The sequence below is a fragment of the Oncorhynchus keta genome, unplaced genomic scaffold (genome assembly GCF_023373465.1).
Source record: "Oncorhynchus keta strain PuntledgeMale-10-30-2019 unplaced genomic scaffold, Oket_V2 Un_contig_5541_pilon_pilon, whole genome shotgun sequence".
In the NCBI taxonomy this organism is placed as follows: domain Eukaryota; kingdom Metazoa; phylum Chordata; class Actinopteri; order Salmoniformes; family Salmonidae; genus Oncorhynchus; species Oncorhynchus keta.
In genome coordinates, this window is record NW_026288355.1 from 66,023 (window position 1) to 92,602 (window position 26,580).

At 39.5% G+C, this 26,580-nt stretch overlaps 1 protein-coding gene across 1 annotated transcript in view; it reads left to right on the forward strand.

Moving 5' to 3' along the window:
• Nucleotides 1-26,580, forward strand: part of LOC127925418 (tumor protein p53-inducible protein 11-like) — a 65,456-nt gene that overhangs the window by 21,620 nt on the left and 17,256 nt on the right. The window contains exons 4-5 of the mRNA XM_052510288.1: nt 1,279-1,369; nt 8,057-8,158. Of these exons, the coding sequence (XP_052366248.1) occupies nt 1,279-1,369; nt 8,057-8,158 (193 nt within the window). The remainder of the gene's footprint in view (nt 1-1,278; nt 1,370-8,056; nt 8,159-26,580) is intronic.

Sequence of the window (26,580 nt, forward strand, 5' to 3'; positions counted from 1 at the left end):
GTAAGTAGTGTACACTAGTCAACTGGACTAAACCATAGCCTTAATAGTAAGTAGTGTACATTAGTTAACTGGACTAAACCATAGCCATAGTAGTGTACACTAGTCAACTGGACTGAACCATAGCCTTAGTAGTGTACATTAGTCAACTGGACTAAACCATAGCCTTAATAGTAAGTAGTGTACACTAGTCAACTGGACTAAACCATAGCCTTAATAGTAAGTAGTGTACATTAGTCAACTGGACTAAACCATAGCCTTAGTAGTGTACACTAGTCAACTGGACTAAACCATAGCCTTAATAGTAAGTAGTGTACATTAGTCAACTGGACTAAACCATAGCCTTAATAGTAAGTAGTGTACACTAGTCAACTGGACTAAACCATAGCCTTAATAGTAAGTAGTGTACACTAGTCAACTGGACTAAACCATAGCCTTAATAGTAAGTAGTGTACATTAGTCAACTGGACTAAACCATAGCCTTAATAGTAAGTAGTGTACACTAGTCAACACTAAACCATAGCCTTAATAGTAAGTAGTGTACACTAGTCAACTGGACTAAACCATAGCCTTAATAGTAAGTAGTGTACACTAGTCAACACTAAACCATAGCCTTAATAGTAAGTAGTGTACACTAGTCAACTGGACTAAACCATAGCCTTAATAGTAAGTAGTGTACACTAGTCAACTGGACTAAACCTCTGCTGTACTGTATAGAAATCTCCCAGTCCTATTCCTTTGACCTCATGGTTCCATCTTGGTCCCAGGGAATGGACAGGGTGTGCAGGCTTGTTCTCCTGCCCCACACTAACAACAACAACATCTGATTTAACGTATCAAGGGCGTGTTGATTAGTTGAATCAGGAGTGTTATTACCTGGTTGGGGGGGGGCCTCTAACCCCGGTGAACCCAGAACCAGGACAGAAGACACTACTGCTGGATGGGTTGTCAAGTGTCTCTGGGTCTATCAAAAGCCTTATTATACCATGTTGTTATTATTATTTTACAGCATATGTAACACTGAGCTCTTCTTCTCTCTCCCCCCTCTCTCTCTCTCCTACCTCTCTCTCTCACTCTCCTACGCTCTCTTTCTTCCTCTCTCTCCCACCCCTCGCTCCCCTCCCCCTCTCTCTCTCCCTCTCTCTCCCACCTCTCTCTCCCCTCACTCCCCTCCCCCCACTCTCTTGTGCTCTCTCTCTCCCGCCTCTCTTTCCCCTCTTCCTCTCTCTCCCACCTCTCTTTCCCCCCTCTCTCTCTCTTCCTCCCTGTCTGTCTCTACAGGCTCTAGTGTTCCCCAGTCAGCTCTATGAGTTTGTGTTTGAGCTCAGGACCACCAGGATCTCCATCAGACTCTATGGAGGAGCCCTACTCAGTAAGGGCTGTCTACTGTGACAGTATCAGACTCTATGGAGGAGAAGCACTACTCAGTAAGGGCTGTCTACTGTGACAGTATCAGACTCTATGGAGGAGAAGCACTACTCCGTAAGGGCTGTCTACTGTGACAGTATCAGACTCTATGGAGGAGAAGCACTACTCAGTAAGGGCTGTCTACTGTGACAGTATCAGACTCTATGGAGGAGAAGCACTACTCAGTAAGGGCTGTCTACTGTGACAGTATCAGACTCTAGGGAGGAGGAGCACTACTCAGTAAGGGCTGTCTACTGTGACAGTATCAGACTCTAGGGAGGAGGAGCACTACTCAGTAAGAGCTGTCTACTGTGACAGTATCAGACTCTAGGGAGGAGGAGCACTACTCAGTAAGGGCTGTCTACTGTGACAGTATCAGACTCTATGGAGGAGAAGCACTACTCAGTAAGGGCTGTCTACTGTGACAGTATCAGACTCTATGGAGGAGAAGCACTACTCAGTAAGGGCTGTCTACTGTGACAGTATCAGACTCTATGGAGGAGAAGCACTACTCAGTAAGGGCTGTCTACTGTGACAGTATCAGACTCTATGGAGGAGAAGCACTACTCAGTAAGGGCTGTCTACTGTGACAGTATCAGACTCTAGGGAGGAGGAGCACTACTCAGTAAGGGCTGTCTACTGTGACAGTATCAGACTCTAGGGAGGAGGAGCACTACTCAGTAAGGGCTGTCTACTGTGACAGTATCAGACTCTATGGAGGAGAAGCACTACTCAGTAAGGGCTGTCTACTGTGACAGTATCAGACTCTATGGAGGAGAAGCACTACTCAGTAAGGGCTGTCTACTGTGACAGTATCAGACTCTATGGAGGAGAAGCACTACTCAGTAAGGGCTGTCTACTGTGACAGTATCAGACTCTAGGGAGGAGGAGCACTACTCAGTAAGGGCTGTCTACTGTGACAGTATCAGACTCTAGGGAGGAGGAGCACTACTCAGTAAGAGCTGTCTACTGTGACAGTATCAGACTCTAGGGAGGAGGAGCACTACTCAGTAAGGGCTGTCTACTGTGACAGTATCAGACTCTATGGAGGAGAGGCACTACTCAGTAAGGGCTGTCTACTGTGACAGTATCAGACTCTAGGGAGGAGGAGCACTACTCAGTAAGGGCTGTCTACTGTGACAGTATAAGACTATGGAGGAGCCCTACTCAGTAAGGGCTGTCTACTGTGACAGTATCAGACTCTATGGAGGAGGAGCACTACTCAGTAAGGGCTGTCTACTGTGACAGTATCAGACTATGGAGGAGCACTACTCAGTAAGGGCTGTCTACTGTGACAGTATCAGACTCTATGGAGGAGCACTACTCAGTAAGGGCTGTCTACTGTGACAGTATCAGACTCTAGGGAGGAGGAGCACTACTCAGTAAGGGCTGTCTACTGTGACAGTATCAGACTCTATGGAGGAGCACTACTCAGTAAGGGCTGTCTACTGTGACAGTATCAGACTCTAGGGAGGAGCACTACTCAGTAAGGGCTGTCTACTGTGACAGTAGCAGACTCTATGGAGGAGCACTACTCAGTAAGGGCTGTCTACTGTGACAGTATCAGACTCTAGGGAGGAGGAGCACTACTCAGTAAGGGCTGTCTACTGTGACAGTATAAGACTCTATGGAGGAGAAGCACTACTCAGTAAGGGCTGTCTACTGTGACAGTATCAGACTCTAGGGAGGAGGAGCACTACTCAGTAAGGGCTGTCTACTGTGACAGTATCAGACTATGGAGGAGCACTACTCAGTAAGGGCTGTCTACTGTGACAGTATCAGACTCTAGGGAGGAGGAGCACTACTCAGTAAGGGCTGTCTACTGTGACAGTATCAGACTATGGAGGAGCACTACTCAGTAGGGGCTGTCTACTGTGACAGTATCAGACTCTAGGGAGGAGGAGCACTACTCAGTAAGGGCTGTCTACTGTGACAGTATCTGACTCTAGGGAGGAGGAGCACTACTCAGTAAGGGCTGTCTACTGTGACAGTATAAGACTCTATGGAGGAGGAGCACTACTCAGTAAGGGCTGTCTACTGTGACAGTATCAGACTCTAGGGAGGAGGAGCACTACTCAGTAAGGGCTGTCTACTGTGACAGTATCAGACTATGGAGGAGCACTACTCAGTAAGGGCTGTCTACTGTGACAGTATCAGACTCTAGGGAGGAGCACTACTCAGTAAGGGCTGTCTACTGTGACAGTATCAGACTATGGAGGAGCACTACTCAGTAAGGGCTGTCTACTGTGACAGTATCAGACTCCAGGGAGGAGGAGCACTACTCAGTAAAGGCTGTCTACTGTGACAGTATCAGACTATGGAGGAGCACTACTCAGTAAGGGCTGTCTACTGTGACAGTATCAGACTCCAGGGAGGAGGAGCACTACTCAGTAAGGGCTGTCTACTGTGACAGTATCAGACTATGGAGGAGCACTACTCAGTAAGGGCTGTCTACTGTGACAGTATCAGACTATGGAGGAGCACTACTCAGTAGGGGCTGTCTACTGTGACAGTATCAGACTCTAGGGAGGAGCACTACTCAGTAAGGGCTGTCTACTGTGACAGTATCAGACTCTATGGAGGAGCACTACTCAGTAAGGGCTGTCTACTGTGACAGTATCAGACTATGGAGGAGCACTACTCAGTAAGGGCTGTCTACTGTGACAGTATCAGACTATGGAGGAGCACTACTCAGTAGGGGCTGTCTACTGTGACAGTATCAGACTCTAGGGAGGAGCACTACTCAGTAAGGGCTGTCTACTGTGACAGTATCAGACTCTATGGAGGAGCACTACTCAGTAAGGGCTGTCTACTGTGACAGTATCAGACTATGGAGGAGCACTACTCAGTAAGGGCCGTCTACTGTCACTTCTCTGCAAAGGAAACCGCTCAGTCTCACCAGCTATTAATGATTTAACATCTGTACTTCTTAATATTTAATGGTCCCGTCGAGTTCCTGACTAACTCCTCTAGGGTAGATAACACTTGTTGTTGATGAACAGTGTTAAAGTGAGGACTTGAAGCAATGCATTCTGGATCCTGTAGTTCGTGGTGAGTGACTTGTTGGTCCAGAAAGAGGCCCCAGGTATGATAAGAGGACAACATTCAGATGTCTAGAGGGGGTTTTCCTGCCGGTAAATTAACGCATCTATTTAACTGGGTTGAAAAGACCGCCTGCTATATAAACCTTATTCAATTATACATCAAACATGTTCATCTCCAGATCACAATGAGAATACATTATGTCATGGAATCTCACTTTGAATCTCCTTTTAGATAGAACAGATAGGACCAGAACCAGCTGAGGGTTTACCTAGCTAAATAACAGGTAGAACCAGCTGAGGGTTTACCTAGCTAAATAACAGGTAGGACCAGAACCAGCTGAGGGTTTACCTAGCTAAATAACAGGTAGGACCAGCTGAGGGTTTACCTAGCTAAATAACAGGTAGAACCAGCTGAGGGTTTACCTAGCTAAATAACAGGTAGGACCAGTTTAGGGCTTACCTAGCTAAATAACAGGTAGAACCAGTTTAGGGCTTACCTAGCTAAATAACAGGTAGAACCAGTTTAGGGCTTACCTAGCTAAATAACAGGTAGAACCAGAACCAGCTGAGGGCTTACCTAGCTAAATAACAGGTAGGACCAGTTGAGGGTTTACCTAGCTAAATAACAGGTAGAACCAGCTGAGGGTTTACCTAGCTAAATAACAGGTAGGACCAGCTGAGGGCTTACCTAGCTAAATAACAGGTAGGACCAGCTGAGGGTTTACCTAGCTAAATAACAGGTAGAACCAGCTGAGGGTTTACCTAGCTAAATAACAGGTAGGACCAGAACCAGCTGAGGGTTTACCTAGCTAAATAACAGGTAGAACCAGCTGAGGGTTTACCTAGCTAAATAACAGGTAGAACCAGCTGAGGGTTTACCTAGCTAAATAACAGGTAGAACCAGCTGAGGGTTTACCTAGCTAAATAACAGGTAGGACCAGCTGAGGGCTTACCAAGCTAAATAACAGGTAGGACCAGAACCAGCTGAGGGTTTACCTAGCTAAATAACAGGTAGGACCAGCTGAGGGCTTACCTAGCTAAATAACAGGTAGGACCAGAACCAGCTGAGGGCTTACCTAGCTAAATAACAGGTAGAACCAGCTGAGGGCTTACCTAGCTAAATAACAGGTAGGACCAGCTGAGGGCTTACCTAGCTAAATAACAGGTAGAACCAGCTGAGGGTTTACCTAGCTAAATAACAGGTAGGACCAGAACCAGCTGAGGGTTTACCTAGCTAAATAACAGGTAGAACCAGAACCAGTTTAGGGCTTACCTAGCTAAATAACAGGTAGAACCAGAACCAGCTGAGGGCTTACCTAGCTAAATAACAGGTAGAACCAGCTGAGGACTTACCTAGCTAAATAACAGGTAGGACCAGAACCAGCTGAGGGCTTACCTAGCTAAATAACAGGTAGAACCAGAACCAGTTTAGGGCTTACCTAGCTAAATAACAGGTAGAACCAGCTGAGGGCTTACCTAGCTAAATAACAGGTAGAACCAGCTGAGGGCTTACCTAGCTAAATAACAGGTAGGACCAGAACCAGCTGAGGGCTTACCTAGCTAAATAACAGGTAGAACCAGAACCAGTTTAGGGCTTACCTAGCTAAATAACAGGTAGAACCAGAACCAGTTTAGGGCTTACCTGGCTAAATAACAGGTAGAACCAGAACCAGCTGAGGACTTACCTAGCTAAATAACAGGTAGGACCAGAACCAGCTGAGGGCTTACCTAGCTAAATAACAGATATAACCAGAACCAGCTGAGTGTTTACCTAGCTAAATAACAGGTAGGACCAGCTGAGGACTTACCTAGCTAAATAACAGGTAGGACCAGAACCAGCTGAGGGCTTACCTAGCTAAATAACAGGTAGAACCAGAACCAACTGAGGACTTACCTAGCTAAATAACAGGTAGAACCAGCTGAGGGCTTACCTAGCTAAATAACAGGTAGGACCAGCTGAGGGCTTACCTAGCTAAATAACAGGTAGAACCAGAACCAGCTGAGGGCTTACCTAGCTAAATAACAGGTAGAACCAGAACCAGCTGAGGGCTTACCTAGCTAAATAACAGGTAGAACCAGCTGAGGGCTTACCTAGCTCAATAACAGGTAGGACCAGCTGAGGGCTTACCTAGCTAAATAACAGGTAGAACCAGAACCGGCTGAGGCTTACCTAGCTAAATAACAGGTAGAACCAGCTGAGGGCTTACCTAGCTAAATAACAGGTAGAACCAGCTGAGGGCTTACCTAGCTAAATAACAGGTAGTACCAGCTGAGGGCTTACCTAGCTAAATAACAGGTAGGACCAGCTGAGGGCTTACCTAGCTAAATAACAGGTAGAACCAGAACCAGCTGAGGACTTACCTAGCTAAAGAACAGGTAAGACCAGAACCAGTTTAGGGCGTACCTAGCTAAAGAACAGGTAAGACCAGAACCAGCTGAGGGCTTACCTAGCTAAATAACAGGTAGGACCAGCTGAGGGTTTACCTAGCTAAATAACAGGTAGGACCAGCTGAGGGCTTACCTAGCTAAATAACAGGTAGAACCAGCTTTAGGGCTTACCAAGCTAAATAACAGGTAGGACCAGAACCAGCTGAGGGTTTACCTAGCTAAATAACAGGTAGGACCAGCTGAGGGCTTACCAAGCTAAATAACAGGTAGGACCAGAACCAGCTGAGGGCTTACCTAGCTAAATAACAGGTAGGACCAGCTGAGGGCATAATAAGATGGTAATAATTATGAATGCTTTAATCGTTTTTGTCACAGGGTATTAAGAGGTTCGTATTCAGTCCGTCATGTTTTACAGTATTACATGATGAGTGAGTGCATTTGAGTACAGCAAGGCGTGACTGTACAGTCCCCCTCTGATGGAGGGGGAGAGAGAGAGAGAGGGAGGGATGGAAGGCAGAACCCGACTGAGAAAGACAGGAAGGAAGAGAGGATAATCCCTTAACAGCGGAAGGCTGTAGGAAACAAGGGGTGAAGATACAGGGTAGTCACAAATGGCACCCTATTCCATGTTTTATAGTGCACTACTTTTGTCCAGGTTCCATAGAGCTCTGGTTGAAAGTAGTGCGCACTAATAGGGAATTAGGGTGCCTTTGGATCACAGACACAGTTCCTCTACTGTCTGTTTAGTAACAGCCTTGGTTGGAGCAGAGCCACAGATGTACTATATAGTTCTAAATATAGTATTATACTGTATCTATCCAAGGCTCTGTGTAGGCTGGGGTCATCAGAAGGGCTCACTACTTCCTGAGGGACAGGATGTCCACCTACTCTAGTACAGTGTTAAAATCCAGCCACTTCCAGGAAGGAATGAATTAGTATCTGAGAGATCTGGTTGTCTGGATCCGTTCTGATGTGAACCAATGTGGACCTGACCTCGGATTGAGACAACAGTACTTCCGATAGTGGAGTGATCGAGACATCGGGGTTTTAGAAGGCTGGCTACACACTAGACGACTGTAGTCCTCACCCTAATGCTAAACATCTCTCTCTCTCTGTCTCCTCTATTTCTCTCTCCTCTCTTTCTCTCTTTCTCTGTCTCTCTCCCTTTCTCTGTCTCTCTCTCTCTCTCTCTCTCTCTCTCTCTCTTCCCCCCCCACCAGGTGTCTCATTGATCATGTGGAAAGGTCTGTACACAGCAGAGAAGGCCATTATCCAGTGGACCCTGCTGACGGAGGCCTGCCTCTTGTCTGTCCAGTTCCTGGGTGAGGGATCCGTTGTTCTGTCCTAATATCCATTTACTAACAACACAAACTAATGACTGTGCAGTAAGGATGCATTGGGCTTCACCTATTGGTTTATGATTGGAACATCGGGAGTTGTTCTTTACAAACGATCTGTAGGTTACAGGATTGTCTATGATCAGTAACAGGAGTGTCTATGATCAGTAATAGTAGTGTCTATGATCAGTAATAGTAGTGTCTATGATCAGTAATAGGATTGTCTATGATCATTAATAGGATTGTCTATGATCAGTAACAGTAGTGGCTATGATCAGTAACAGTAGTGGCTATGATCAGTAACAGTAGTGGCTATGATCAGTGATAGTAGTGTCTATGATCAGTAATAGTAGTGTCTATGATCAGTAACAGTAGTGTGTGTCTATGATCAGTAACAGAATTGTCTATGATCAGTAACAGTAGTGTCTATGATCAGTAGGTTACAGTAACAGTAGTATCTATGATCAGTAACAGTAGTGTCTATGATCAGTAACAGTAGTATCTATGATCAGTAACAGGATTGTCTATGATCAGTAACAGTAGTGTCTATGATCAGTAATAGTAGTGGCTATGATCAGTAACAGTAGTGTCTATGATCAGTAACAGCTGCATCCCAGATGTCCCCTATATATGTCCCCTATATATGTCCCCTATATATCCCCTCTGTATCAGTATAACACATTACATTTGTATAGACTGCATCCCAGATGTCCCCTATATATGTCCCCTATATATCCCCTCTGTATCAGTATAACACATTACATTTGTATAGACTGTATCCCAGATGTCCCCTATATATGTCCCCTATATATCCCCTCTGTATCAGTATAACACATTACATTTGTATAGGCTGTATCCCAGATGTCACTGTGTCCCCTATATATGTCCCCTATATATGTCCCCTATATATGTCCCCTATATATCCTCTCTGTATCAGTATAACACATTACATTTGTATAGACTGTATCCCAGATGTCCCCTATATATGTCCCCTATATATCCCCTCTGTATCAGTATAACACATTACATTTGTATAGGCTGCATCCCAGATGTCCCCTATATATGTCCCCTATATGTCCCCTATATCCTCTCTGTATCAGTATAACACATTACATTTGTATAGACTGTATCCCAGATGTCCCCTATATATGTCCCCTATATATCCCTCTGTATCAGTATAACACATTACATTTGGGGGCTGTATCCCAGATGTCTCCTATATATGTCCCCTATATATGTCCCCTATATATCCCCTCTGTATCAGTATAACACATTACATTTGTATAGGCTGTATCCCAGATGTCCCCTATATATGTCCCCTATATATCCCCTCTGTATCAGTATAACACATTACATTTGTATAGGCTGCATCCCAGATGTCCCCTATATATGTCCCCTATATATCCCCTCTGTATCAGTATAACACATTACATTTGTATAGGCTGCATCCCAGATGTCCCCTATATATGTCCCCTATATATGTCCCCTATATATCCTCTCTGTATCAGTATAACACATTACATTTGTATAGACTGTATCCCAGATGTCCCCTATATATGTCCCCTATATATCCCCTCTGTATCAGTATAACACATTACATTTGTATAGACTGTATCCCAGATGTCTCCTATAGATGTCCCCTATATATGTCCCTATATATCCTCTCTGTATCAGTATAACACATTACATTTGTATAGACTGTATCCCAGATGTCCCCTATATATGTCCCCTATATATCCCTCTGTATCAGTATAACACATTACATTTGTATAGGCTGTATCCCAGATGTCCCCTATATATGTCCCCTATATATCCCCTCTGTATCAGTATAATACATTACATTTGTATAGGCTGTATCCCAGGTGTCCCCTATATATGTCCCCTATATATCCCCTCTGTATCAGTATAACACATTACATTTGATAGGCTGTATCCCAGATGTCCCTATATATGTCCCCTATATATCCTCTCTGTATCAGTATAACACATTACATTTGTATAGACTGTATCCCAGATGTCCCTATATATGTCCCCTATATATCCTCTCTGTATCAGTATAACACATTACATTTGTATAGACTGTATCCCAGATGTCCCCTATATATGTCCCCTATATATCCCCTCTGTATCAGTATAACACATTACATTTGTATAGCTGTATCCCAGATGTCCCCTATATATGTCCCCTATATATCCCCTCTGTATCAGTATAACACATTACATTTGTATAGGCTGTATCCCAGATGTCCCCTATATATGTCCTCTGTATATCCCCTCTGTATCAGTATGAGACATTACATTTGTATAGGCTGTATCCCAGATGTCCCCTATATATGTCCCTATATATATGTCCCCTATATATCCCCTCTGTATCAGTATAACACATTACATTTGTATAGGCTGTATCCCAGATGTCCCCTATATATGTCCCCTATATATCCCCTCTGTATCAGTATAACACATTACATTTGTATAGACTGTATCCCAGATGTCCCCTATATATGTCCCCTATATATCCCCTCTGTATCAGTATAACACATTACATTTGTATAGGCTGTATCCCAGATGTCCCCTATATATGTCCCCTATATATCCCCTCTGTATCAGTATAACACATTACATTTGTATAGACTGTATCCCAGATGTCCCCTATATATGTCCCCTATATATCCCCTCTGTATCAGTATAACACATTACATTTGTATAGGCTGCATCCCAGATGTCTCCTATATATCCCCTCTGTATCAGTATAACACATTACATTTGTATAGACTGTATCCCAGATGTCCCCTATATATGTCCCCTATAGATGTCCCCTATATATCCCCTCTGTATCAGTATAACACATTACATTTGTATAGGCTGTATCCCAGATGTCCCCTATATATGTCCCCTATATATGTCCCCTATATATCCCCTCTGTATCAGTATAACACATTACATTTGTATAGGCTGTATCCCCAGATGTCCCCTATATGTCCCCTATATATCCCTGTGTATCATTATAACACATTACATTTGTATAGGCTGTATCCCAGATGTCCCCTATATATGTCCCCTATATATCCTCTCTGTATCAGTATAACACATTACATTTGTATAGGCTGTATCCCAGATGTCTATCTATGTCCCCTATATATGTCCCCTATATATCCTCTCTGTATCAGTATAACACATTACATTTGTATAGACTGTATAGTAGATGTCCCCTATATATGTCCCCTATATATCCCCTCTGTATCAGTATAACACATTACATTTGTATAGGCTGTATCCCAGATGTCCCCTATATATGTCCCCTATATATCCCCTCTGTATCAGTATAACACATTACATTTGTATAGGCTGCATCCCAGATGTCCCCTATATATGTCCCCTATATATCCCCTCTGTATCAGTATAACACATTACATTTGTATAGACTGTATCCCAGATGTCCCCTATATATGTCCCCTATATATCCCCTCTGTATCAGTATAACACATTACATTTGTATAGACTGTATACCAGATGTCCCCTATATATGTCCCCTATATATGTCCCCTATATATCCCCTCTGTATCGGTATAATACATTACATTTGTATAGACTGTATCCCAGATGTCCCCTATATATGTCCCCTATATATCCCCTCTGTATCAGTATAACACATTACATTTGTATAGGCTGTATCCCAGATGTCCCCTATATATGTCCCTATATATGTATATCCTCTCTGTATCAGTATAACACATTACATTTGTATAGGCTGTATCCCAGATGTCCCCTATATATGTCCCCTATATATGTCCCCTATATATCCTCTCTGTATCAGTATAACACATTACATTTGTATAGACTGTATACCAGATGTCCCCTATATATGTCCCCTATATATCCTCTCTGTATCAGTATAACACATTACATTTGTATAGGCTGCATCCCAGATGTCCCCTATATATGTCTCCTATATATCCCCTCTGTATCAGTATAACACATTACATTTGTATAGACTGTATCCCAGATGTCCCCTATATATGTCCCCTATATATCTCCTCTGTATAATTATAACACATTACAGTGTATTTGTATAGGCTGTAACAGATGTCTCTATATATGTATATATGTATATGTCTATATATCCCTCTGATCAGTAACAGTATTTGTAGGTGTATGATGTCCCATGTCCTCTATATGTCCCCTATGATCATAGGTTACAGTAACAGTATTGTCTTTGTATAGTGTATCGTAGATGTCTATGATATGTCTCCAGTATATCTCTGTATCAGTATAAACAGTATTTGTCTATGATCAGATGTTACAGTATACAGTATATGTCTATATATCTCTGTATCAGTATAACTATGATTTGTATAGGCTGTATCTATGATATGTAACTATATATATCTATGTATCAGTATAACATATGTACATTTTGATCAGTAGGTTACATCCCAGATGTATCTATATATGTATATATGTATATATCTCTGTATCAGTATAACACATTACATTTGTATAGGCTGTATCCCAGATGTCCCTATATGTCCCCTATATGTCCAGTATCCTCTGTATCAGTATAACACATTACATTTGTATAGGCTGTATCTAGATGTCCCCTATATATGTAATATATCCCTCTGTATCAGTATAACACATTACATTTTTATAGGCTGTATCCCAGATGTCCCCTATATATGTCCCTATATATGTCCCCTATATATCCTCTGTATCAGTATAAACATTAATTTTTGTATAGGCTATATCCAGTATATATATCCTCTGTATCAGTATAACACATTACATTTGTATAGGCTGATCCCAGATGTCCTATATATGTCCCCTATATGTCAGTAATATATCCTCTGTATCAGTATAACACATTCTTTGTATAGGCTGCATCAGTAGATGTCTATATAGTAACTGTATGTGTCTATATCAGTATCAGTATAACTATTACATTTGTATAGGCTGTATCCCAGATGTCCCCTATATATGTCTCCTATATATGTCTCTGTATCAGTATAACACATTACATTTGTATAGGCTGTATGATGTCCCTATATATCCTCTGTATCAGTATAACACATTACATTTGATAGGCTGCATCCAGATGTCTATATATGTCCTATATATCCTCTGTATCAGTATAACACATTACATTTCTATAGACTGTATAGATGCTCCTATAGATGTCCCTATATGTCCTATATGTCCCCTATATATCCTCTGTATCAGTATAACACATTACATTTGTATAGGCTGTATCCCAGATGTCCCCTATATATGTCCCTATATATCCTCTGTATCAGTATAACACATTACATTTGTATAGACTGTATCCCAGATGTCCCCTATATATGTCCCCTATATATCCTCTCTGTATCCGTATAACACATTACATTTGTATAGACTGTATCCCAGATGTCCCCTATATATGTCCCCTATATATCCCCTCTGTATCAGTATAACACATTACATTTGTATAGACTGTATCCCAGATGTCCCCTATATATGTCCCCTATATCCCCTCTGTATCAGTATAACACATTACATTTGTATAGACTGTATCCCAGATGTCCCCTATATATCCCCTCTGTATCAGTATAACACATTACATTTGTATAGGCTGCATCCCAGATGTCCCTATATATGTCCCCTATATATGTCCTCTGTATCAGTATAACACATTACATTTGTATAGGCTGTATCCCAGATGTCCCCTATATATGTCCCCTATATATCCCTCTGTATCAGTATAACACATTACATTTGATAGGCTGCATCCCAGATGTCCCCTATATATGTCCCTATATATCCCCTCTGTATCAGTATAACACATTACATTTGTATAGACTGTATCCCAGATGTCTCCTATATATGTCCCTATATATGTCCCCTATATATCCTCTGTATCAGTATAACACATTAATTTGTATAGGCTGTATCCAGATGTCCCCTATATATGTCCCCTATATATCCCTCTGTATCAGTATAACACATTACATTTGTATAGACTGTATCCCAGATGTCCCCTATATATGTCCCTATATATCCTCTCTGTATCCGTATAACACATTACATTTGTATAGACTGTATCCCAGATGTCCCCTATATATGTCCCCTATATCCCTCTGTATCAGTATAACACATTACATTTGTATAGACTGTATCCCAGATGTCCCCTATATATGTCCCCTATATATGTCCTATATGTCCCCTATATATGTCCCCTCTGTATCAGTATAACACATTACATTTGTATAGGCTGCATCCCCAGATGGCTCCCTATATATGTCCCCTATATATGTCCCCTATACATCCCATCTGTATCAGTATAACACATTACATTTGTATAGACTGTATCCCAGATGTCCCCTATATATGTCCCCTATATATCCTCTGTATCAGTATAACACATTACATTTGTATAGGCTGTATCCCAGATGTCCCTATATATGTCCCCTATATATGTCTATATATCCTCTGTATCAGTATAACACATTAATTTGTATAGGCTGTATCCTATATGTCCCCTATATATATCCCCTCTGTATCAGTATAACATATTACATTTGTATAGGCTGCATCCCAGATGTCCCTATATATGTCCCTATATATGTCCCTATATGTCCCCTCTGTATCAGTATAACACATTACATTTGTATAGGCTGCATCCCAGATGTCCCTATATATGTCCCCTATATATCCTCTGTATCAGTATAACACATTACATTTGTATAGGCTGTATCCCAGATGTCCCTATATATGTCCCTATATATCCTCTGTATCAGTATAACACATTACATTTGTATAGGCTATATCCCAGATGTCTATATATGTCCCTATATATCCTCTGTATCAGTATAACACATTACATTTGTATAGGCTGCATCCCAGATGTCCCCTATATATGTCCCTATATATGTCAGTATAACACATTATTTGTATATGTAATTTCAGATGTCTATATATGTCTCCCTATATATCTCTGTATCAGTATAACACATTACATTTGTATAGGCTGTATAGATGTCCCCTATATATGTCCCCTATATATCCCTCTGTATCAGTATAACACATTACATTTGTATAGGCTGTATCCCTATATATGTCCCCTATATATCCTCTCTGTATCAGTATAACACATTACATTTGTATAGGCTGTATCCCAGATGTCCCCTATATATGTCCCCTATATATCCCTCTGTATCAGTATAACACATTACATTTGTATAGACTGTATCCCAGATGTCTCCTATATGATGTCCCTATATATGGTACATTACATTTGATATATCCCAGATGTCCCCTATATATGTCCCTATATATCTCTGTATCAGTATAACACATTACATTTGTATAGACTGTATCCCAGATGTCTCCTATATATGTCCCTATATATGTCTATACATCCCATCTGTATCAGTATAACACATTACATTTGTATAGACTGTATCCCAGATGTCCCCTATATATGTCCCTATATATCCTCTGTATCAGTATAACACATTACATTTGTATAGGCTGTATCCCAGATGTCCCTATATATGTCCCTATATATGTCCCCTATATATCCTCTGTATCAGTATAACACATTACATTTGTATAGACTGTATCCCAGATGTCCCTATATATATGTCCCCTATATATCCTCTGTATCAGTATAACACATTACATTTGTATAGACTGTATCCTGTGATGTCCCTATATATGTCCCCTATATATCCCCTCTGTATCCCCATTTGTATATATATGTCCCCTATATATCCTCTGTATCAGTATAACACATTACATTTGTATAGGCTGCATCCCTTAGATGTCCCTATATATGTCCCTATATATGTCCTATATCCCTCTGTATCAGTATAACACATTACATTTGTATAGACTGCATCCCAGATGTCCTCTATATGTCCCCTATATATCTCTGTATCAGTATAACACATTACATTTGTATAGGCTGTATCCCAGATGTCTATATATGTCCCCTATATCCCCTCTGTATCAGTATAACACATTATATTTGTATCTGTATCAGATGTATATATGTCACATATATTTGTATCAGTATAACACATTACATTTGTATAGACTGTATCCCAGATGTCCTATATATGTCTCTATATATGTCCCTATATATGTCTCTGTATCAGTATAACACATTACATTTGTATAGGTTGCATCCCAGATCCCTAAGTATATGTCCCCTATATATGTCCCCTATACATCCTATCTGTATCAGTATAACACATTACATTTGTATAGACTGTATCCCAGATGTCCCCTATATGTCCCTATATATCCCCTCTGTATCAGTATAACACATTACATTTGTATAGGCTGTATCCCAGATGTCCCCTATATATGTCCCTATATATCCCTCTGTATCAGTATAACACATTACATTTGTATAGACTGTATCCCATATGATATCTCTGTATCAGTATAACATATTATATGTCCCTATATATGTCCCTATATATGTCCCTATATATCCCCTCTGTATCAGTATAACACATTACATTTGTATAGGCTGTATCCCAGATGTCCCCTATATATGTCCCTATATATGTCCCCTATACATCCCTCTGTATCAGTATAACACATTACATTTGTATAGACTGTATCCAGATGTCCCCTATATATGTCCCCTATATATATCCCTCTGTATCAGTATAACACATTACATTTGTATAGGCTGTATCCCAGACTGTATCCCAGATGTCCCCTATATATGTCCCCTATATATCCCTATATATCTCTGTATCAGTATAACACATTACATTTGTATAGGCTGTATCCAGATGCATCCTAGATGTCCCCTATATATATCAGTATAACACTACTTGTATATGTCCCTATATATGTCCCCTCTGTATCAGTATAACACATTACATTTGTATAGCTGCATCCCAGATGTCCCTATATATGTCCTCTATATATCTATATATCCTCTGTGTATGGCCATTACATTTTTGTATATATGTCCCCTATATATCCCCTATCCTCTCTGTATCAGTATAACACATTACATTTGTATAGGCTGTATCCCAGATGTCCCCTATATATGTCCCTATATATCCCTCTGTATCAGTATAACACATTACATTTGTATAGGCTGTATCCCAGATGTCCCCTATATATGTCCCCCTATATGTCCTATATCCCTCTGTATCAGTATAACACATTACATTTGTATAGGCTGTATCCCAGATGCCCCTATATATGTCCCCTATATATCCCCTCTGTATCAGTATAACACATTACATTTGTATAGACTGTCCCTATATATGTCCCTATATATGTCCCTGTATCAGTATAACACATTACATTTGTATAGCTGCTGTATATATGTCCCTATATGATATCCTCTGTATCAGTATAACACATTATTTGTATAGGCTGTATCCCAGATGTCCCCTATATATGTCCCCTATATATCCCTCTGTATCAGTATAACACATTACATTTGTATAGACTGTATCCCAGATGTCCCCTATATATGTCCCTATATCCTCTGTATCAGTATAACACATTACATTTGTATAGGCTGTATCCCAGATGTCCCTATATATGTCCCATATATGTCCCCTATATATCCTCTGTATCAGTATAACACATTAATTTGTATAGACTGTATCCCAGATGTCCCCTATATATCCTCTCTGGTCAGTATAACATATATTTGTATAGGCTGTATCCAGATGTCCCTATATATGTCCCTATATATCCTCTGTATCAGTATAACACATTACATTTGTATAGGCTGCATCCCAGATGTCCCTATATATGTCCCCTATATATGTCCCCTATACATCCCATCTGTATCAGTATAACACATTACATTTGTATAGACTGTATCCCAGATGTCCCCTATATATGTCCCTATATATCCCCCTCTGTATCAGTATAACACATTACATTTGTATAGGCTGTATCCCAGATGTCCCTATATATGTCCCTATATATGTCCCTATATATCCCTCTGTATCAGTATAACACATTAATTTGTATAGGCTGTATCCATATGTCTATATATATCCTCTGTATCAGTATAACATATTACATTTGTATAGGCTGCATCCCAGATGTCTCCTATATATGATGTCTATATATCCCTGTATCAGTATAACACATATTTGTATAGGCTGCATCCCAGATGTCCCCTATATATGTCCCTATATATGTCCCTATATATCCCTCTGTATCAGTATAACACATTACATTTGTATAGGCTGTATCCCAGATGTCCCCTATATATGTCCCCTATATATCCTCTGTATCAGTATAACACATTACATTTGTATAGGCCCCAGATGTCCCTATATCCCTATATATGTCTCCTATATATCCTCTGTATCAGTATAACACATTACATTTGTATAGGCTGCATCCCATATGTCCCCTATATATGTCCTCTGTATATATCTCTACATTTGTATAGTATAACAGATTACATTTGTATAGGCTGTATCCTGTAGATGTCCCCCTTTATTTGTATGTCCTATATATGTATAACACCATTTGATAGGCTGCATCCCAGATGTCCCCTATATATGTCCCCTATATATCCCTCTGTATCAGTATAACACATTACATTTGTATAGGCTGTATCTCCCCTAGATGTCCCCTATATATGTCCCCTATATGTCCCCTCTGTATCAGTATAACACATTACATTTGTATAGGCTGTATCCCAGATGTCCCCTATATATGTCCCCTATATATCCTCTGTATCAGTATAACACATTACATTTGTATAGACTGTATCCCAGATGTCTATATATGTCCCCTATATATCCTCTGTATCAGTATAACACATTACATTTGTATAGACTGTATCCCAGATGTCCCCTATATATGATGTCCCATTACATAGATGTCCCCTATATATGTCCCTATATATGTCCCCTATATATATCCCTCTGTATCAGTATAACACATTACATTTGTATAGGCTGTATCCCAGATGGCCCCTATATATGTCCCCTATATATGTCCCCTATACATCCCATCTGTATCAGTATAACACATTACATTTGTATAGACTGTATCCCAGATGTCCCCTATATATGTCCCCTATATATCCTCTGTATCAGTATACACATTACATTTGTATAGGCTGTATCCCAGATGTCCTATATATGTCTCTATATATGTCCTATATATCCCTCTGTATCAGTATAACACATTAATTTGTATAGGCTGTATCCCATATGTCCCCTATATATATCTCTGTATCAGTATAACATATTACATTTGTATCTGTATCCTATGTCCCTATATATGTCCCTATATATGTCCCCTATATATCCTCTGTATCAGTATAACACATTACATTTGTATAGGCTGCATCCCAGATGGCCCCTATATATGTCCCCTATATATGTCCCCTATACATCCCTCTGTATCAGTATAACACATTACATTTGTATAGACTGTATCCCAGATGTCCTATATATGTCCCCTATATATCCCCTCTGTATCAGTATAACACATTACATTTGTATAGGCTGTATCCCAGATGTCTATATGTCCCTATATATGTCCCCTATATATCCTCTGTATCAGTATAACACATTAATTTGTATAGGCTGTATCCCAGATGTCCCCTATATATATCCTCTGTATCAGTATAACATATTACATTTGTATAGGCTGTATCCCAGATGTCTCCTATATATGTCCCCTATATATGTCCCTATATGTCCCCTATATATCCTCTGTATCAGTATAACACATTACATTTGTATAGGCTGCATCCCAGATGTCCCCTATATATGTCCCCTATATCTCTGTATCAGTATAACCATTACATTTGTATAGACTGTATCCCAGATGTCTGTATCTGTAGTATAACACATTACATTTGTATAGACTGTATCCCAGATGTCCCCTATATATGTCCCCTATATATCCTCTGTATCAGTATAACACATTACATTTGTATAGACTGTATCCAGATGTCCCCTATATATGTCCCTATATATGTCTCCTATATATGTCCCCTATATGTCTCCTATATCCCTCTGTATCAGTATAACACATTAATTTGTATAGGTGATGGCCCTATATATGTCCCTATATATGTCCCCTATATATATATCCCTCTGTATCAGTATAACATATTACATTTGTATAGACTGTATCCCAGATGTCCCCTATATATGTCCTATATCCCCTCTGTATCAGTATAACACATTACTATATCCCAGATGTCCCCTATATATGTCCCCTATATATCCTCTGTATCAGTATAACACATTACATTTGTATAGACTGTATCCCAGATGTCCCTATATATGTCTCTATATATGTCCCCTATATATGTCCCCTATATATCCTCTGTATCAGTATAACACATTACATTTGTATAGGCTGTATCCCAGATGTCCCCTATATATGTCCCCTATATATCCTCTGTATCAGTATAACACATTACATTTGTATAGACTGTATCCCAGATGTCCCCTATATATGTCCCTATATATCCTCTCTGTATCCGTATAACACATTACATTTGATAGTCTCCTATCCCAGATGTCTCTATATGTCCTCTATATATCCCTCTGTATCAGTATAACACATTACATTTGTATAGACTGTATCCCAGATGTCTATATATGTCCCCTATATATGTCCCCTATATATGTCCTCTGTATCAGTATAACACATTACATTTGTATAGGCTGCATCCCAGATGTCCCTATATATGTCCCCTATATATCTCTCTGTATCAGTATAACACATTACATTTGTATAGGCTGTATCCCAGATGTCTCCTATATATCCCCTATATATGTCCCCTATATATCCCTCTGTATCATTATAACACATTACATTTGTATAGGCTGTATCCCAGATGTCCCCTATATATGTCCCCTATATATCCCCTCTGTATCAGTATAACACATTACATTTGTATAGGCTGTATCCCAGATGTCCCCTATATATGTCCCTATATATGTCCTATATATCCCTCTGTATCAGTATAACACATTACATTTGTATAGTCTGTATCCCAGATGTCCCCTATATATGTCTCCTATATCCCTCTGTATCAGTATAACACATTACATTTGTATAGGCTGTATCCCAGATGTCCCCCTATATATGTCCCTATATATCTCTGTATCAGTATAACACATTACATTTGTATAGGCTGTATCCCAGATGTCCCTATATATGTCCCCTATATATCCCCTCTGTATCAGTATAAACATTACATTTGTATAGGCTGTATCCCAGATGTCCCCTATATATCCCTATATATCCTCTGTATCAGTATAACACATTACATTTGTATAGGACTGTATCCCAGATGATGTCCCCTATATATCCTCTGTATCAGTATAACACATTACATTTGTATAGGCTGTATCCCAGATGTCCCTCTATATATGTCCCTATATATCCCCTCTGTATCAGTATAACACATTACATTTGTATAGGCTGTATCCCAGATGTCCCTATATATGTCCCCTATATCCTCTCTGTATCAGTATAACACATTACATTTGTATAGACTGTATCCCAGATGTCCCCTATATATGTCCCTATATATCCTCTGTATCAGTATAACACATTACATTTGTATAGACTGTATCCAGATGATCCCCTATATATGTCCCCTATATATGTCCCTATATATGTCCCTATATATGTCCTCTGTATCAGTATAACACATTACATTTGTATAGGCTGCATCCCAGATGGCCCTATATATGTCCTATATATGTCCCCTATACATCCCATCTGTATCAGTATAACACATTACATTTGTATAGACTGTATCCCAGATGTCCCCTATATATGTCCCCTATATATCCCTCTGTATCAGTATAACACATTACATTTGTATAGGCTGTATCCCAGATGTCCCCTATATATGTCCCTATATATGTCCCCTATATATCCTCTGTATCAGTATAACACATTAATTTGTATAGGCTGTATCCCATATGTCCCCTATATATATCCTCTGTATCAGTATAACATATTACATTTGTATAGGCTGCATCCCAGATGTCCCCTCTATATGTCCCTATATATGTCCCCTATATATCCCCTCTGTATCAGTATAACACATTACATTTGTATAGGCTGCATAGATGTCCCCTATATATGTCCCTATATATGTCCCCTATATATCCCTCTGTATCAGTATAACACATTACATTTGTATAGGCTGCATCCAGATGTCCTCTATATATGTCCCCTATATATCCTCTGTATCAGTATAACACATTACATTTGTATAGCTGTATCCCAGATGTCCCTATATATGTCCCCTATATATCCTCTGTATCAGTATAACACATTACATTTGATAGGCTATATCCCAGATGTCCCTATATATCCTCTGTATCAGTATAACACATTACATTTGTATAGACTGTATCCCAGATGTCTCCTATATATGTCCCCTATATATGTCCCCATATATGTCCCTATATATCCCCTCTGTATCAGTATAACACATTAATTTGTATAGGCTGTATCCCAGATGTCCCCTATATATGTCCCTATATATCCCTCTGTATCAGTATAACACATTACATTTGTATAGGCTGTATCCCAGATGTCCCCTATATATGTCCCCTATATATCCTCTCTGTATCAGTATAACACATTACATTTGTATAGACTGTATCCTGTGATGTCCCCTATATGTCCCCTATATATCTCTGTATCAGTATAACACATTACATTTGTATAGACTGTATCCCAGATGTCCCTATATATATGTCCCCTATATATGTCCTCTGTATCAGTATAACACATTACATTTGTATAGGCTGATCCCAGATGCCCCTATATATGTCCCCTATATATGTCCCCTATACATATCTGTATCAGTATAACACATTACATTTGTATAGACTGTATCCCAGATGTCCCTATATATGTCCCCTATATATCCTCTGTATCAGTATAACACATTACATTTGTATAGGCTGTATCCCAGATGTCCCTATATATGTCCCCTATATATGTCCCCTATATATCCTCTGTATCAGTATAACACATTAATTTGTATAGGCTGTATCCCATATGTCCCCTATATATATCCCCTCTGTATCAGTATAACATATTACATTTGTATAGGCTGCATCCCAGATGTCCTCTATATATGTCCTATATATGTCCCCTATATCCCTCTGTATCAGTATAACACATTACATTTGTATAGGCTGCATCCCAGATGTCCCCTATATATGTCCTATATCCCTCTGTATCAGTATAACACATTACATTTGTATAGGCTGTATCCCAGATGTCCCCCTATATATCCTCTGTATCAGTATAACACATTACATTTGTATAGGCTGTATCCCAGATGTCCCCTATATATGTCCCCTATATATCCCCTCTGTATCAGTATAACACATTACATTTGATAGGCTGCATCCCAGATGTCCCCTATATATGTCCCCTATATATCCTCTGTATCAGTATAACACATTACATTTGTATAGACTGTATCCCAGATGTCTCCTATATATGTCCCCTATATGTCCCCCTATATGTCCCTATATCCCTCTGTATCAGTATAACACATTAATTTGTATAGGCTGTATCCCAGATGTCCCCTATATGTCCCCTATATCCTCTGTATCAGTATAACACATTACATTTGTATAGGACTGTATCCCAGATGTCCCCTATATATGTCCCTATATATCCCTCTCTGTATCAGTATAACACATTACATTTGTATAGACTGTATCCCAGATGTCCCTATATATGTCCCTATATATCCCTCTGTATCAGTATAACACATTACATTTGTATAGACTGTATCCCAGATGTCCTATATATATCCCTATATATGTCCCCTATATATGTCCCCTATATATGTCCTCTGTATCAGTATAACACATTACATTTGTATAATCCCAGATGTCCCCTATATATGTCCCTATATATCCTCTCTGTATCAGTATAACACATTACATTTGTATATATCCCAGATGTCCCTATATATGTCCCCTATATATGTCCCCTATATCCCCTCTGTATCAGTATAACACATTACATTTGTATAGGCTGTATCCCAGATGTCCCCTATATATGTCCCCTATATATCCTCTGTATCAGTATAACACATTACATTTGTATAGGCTGTATCCCATATATGTCCCCTATATATGTCCCCTATATATCCTCTGTATCAGTATAACACATTACATTTGTATAGGCTCTCAGATGTCCCATATATATGTCCCCTATATATCCCTCTGTATCAGTATAACACATTACATTTGTATAGGCTGTATGCAGATGTTATATGTCCCCTATATATCCCCTCTGTATCAGTATAACACATTATTTGTATAGGCTGTCTCAGATGTCCCCTATATATGTCCCCTATATCCCTCTGTATCAGTATAACACATTACATTTGTATAGGCTGTATCCCAGATGTTGTATGTCCCCTATATCCTCTGTATCAGTATAACACATTACCTATATCCCAGATGTCCCCTATATATGTCCCCTATATCCTCTGTATCAGTATAACACATTACATTTGTATAGGCTGTATCCCAGATGTCCCCTATATATGTCCCCTATATATCCCCTCTGTATCAGTATAACACATTACATTTGTATAGGCTGTATCCCAGATGTCCCCTATATATGTCCCTATATATCCCCTCTGTATCAGTATAACACATTACATTTGTATAGACTGTATCCCAGATGTCCCCTATATATGTCCCCTATATATCCTCTGTATCAGTATAACACATTACATTTGTATAGACTGTATCCCAGATGTCTCTATATATGTCTCTATATATGTCCCCTATATATGTCCCTATATGTCCCTCTGTATCAGTATAACACATTACATTTGTATAGGCTGTATCCCAGATGTCCCTATATATGTCCCTATATATCCCTCTGTATCAGTATAACACATTACATTTGTATAGACTGTATCCCAGATGTCCCCTATATATGTCCCCTATATATCCTCTGTATCAGTATAACACATTACATTTGTATAGACTGTATCCCAGATGTATCTTATATGTCCCCTAGATGTATCAGTATCCCTATATATGTCCCCATATATCCCCTCTGTATCAGTATAACATATTACATTTGTATAGGACTGTATCCCAGATGTCTCTATATATGTCCCTATATATGTCCTATATATCCTCTGTATCAGTATAACACATTACATTTGTATAGGCTGCATCCCAGATGTCCCTATATATGTCCCCTATATGTCCCCTATATCCCTCTGTATCAGTATAACACATTACATTTGTATAGGCTGTATCCCAGATGTCCCCTATATATGTCCCTATATATCCCTCTGTATCAGTATAACACATTACATTTGTATAGGCTGTATCCCAGATGTCCCCTATATATGTCCCCTATATATCCTCTGTATCAGTATAACACATTACATTTGTATAGGCTGTATCCCAGATGTCCCTATATATGTCCCTATATATCCTCTGTATCAGTATAACACATTACATTTGTATAGGCTGTATCCCAGATGTCCCTATATATGTCCCTATATATGTCCCCTATATATCCCTCTGTATCAGTATAACACATTACATTTGTATAGGCTGTATCCCAGATGTCCCCTATATATGTCCCCTATATATCCCTCTGTATCAGTATAACACATTACATTTGTATAGACTGTATCCCAGATGTCCCCTATATATGTCCCTATATCCCTCTCTGTATCCGTATAACACATTACATTTGTATAGGCTGTATCCCAGATGTCCCCTATATGTCCCCTATATATCCCTCTGTATCAGTATAACACATTACATTTGTATAGGCTGTATCCCAGATGTCCCCTATATGATGTCCCCTATATATGTCCCCTATATATCCTCTGTATCAGTATAACACATTACATTTGTATAGACTGTATCCCAGATGTCCCCTATATATGTCCCCTATATATGTCCCCTATATATCCCTCTGTATCAGTATAACACATTACATTTGTATAGGCTGTATCCCAGATGTCCCCTATATATGTCCCCTATATATCCCCTCTGTATCAGTATAACACATTACATTTGTATAGGCTGTATCCCAGATGTCCCTATATATGTCCCCTATATATGTCCCCTATATATCCTCTGTATCAGTATAACACATTACATTTGTATAGGCTGTATCCCAGATGTCCCTATATATGTCCTATATATCCTCTGTATCAGTATAACACATTACATTTGTATAGGCTGCATCCAGATGTCCCTATATATGTCCTATATATCCCTCTGTATCAGTATAACACATTACATTTGTATAGGCTGTATCCAGATATATGTCCTCTGTATCAGTATAACACATTACATTTGTATAGGCTGCATCCCAGATGTCCCCTATATATGTCCCCTATGTCCCTATATATCCCATATATT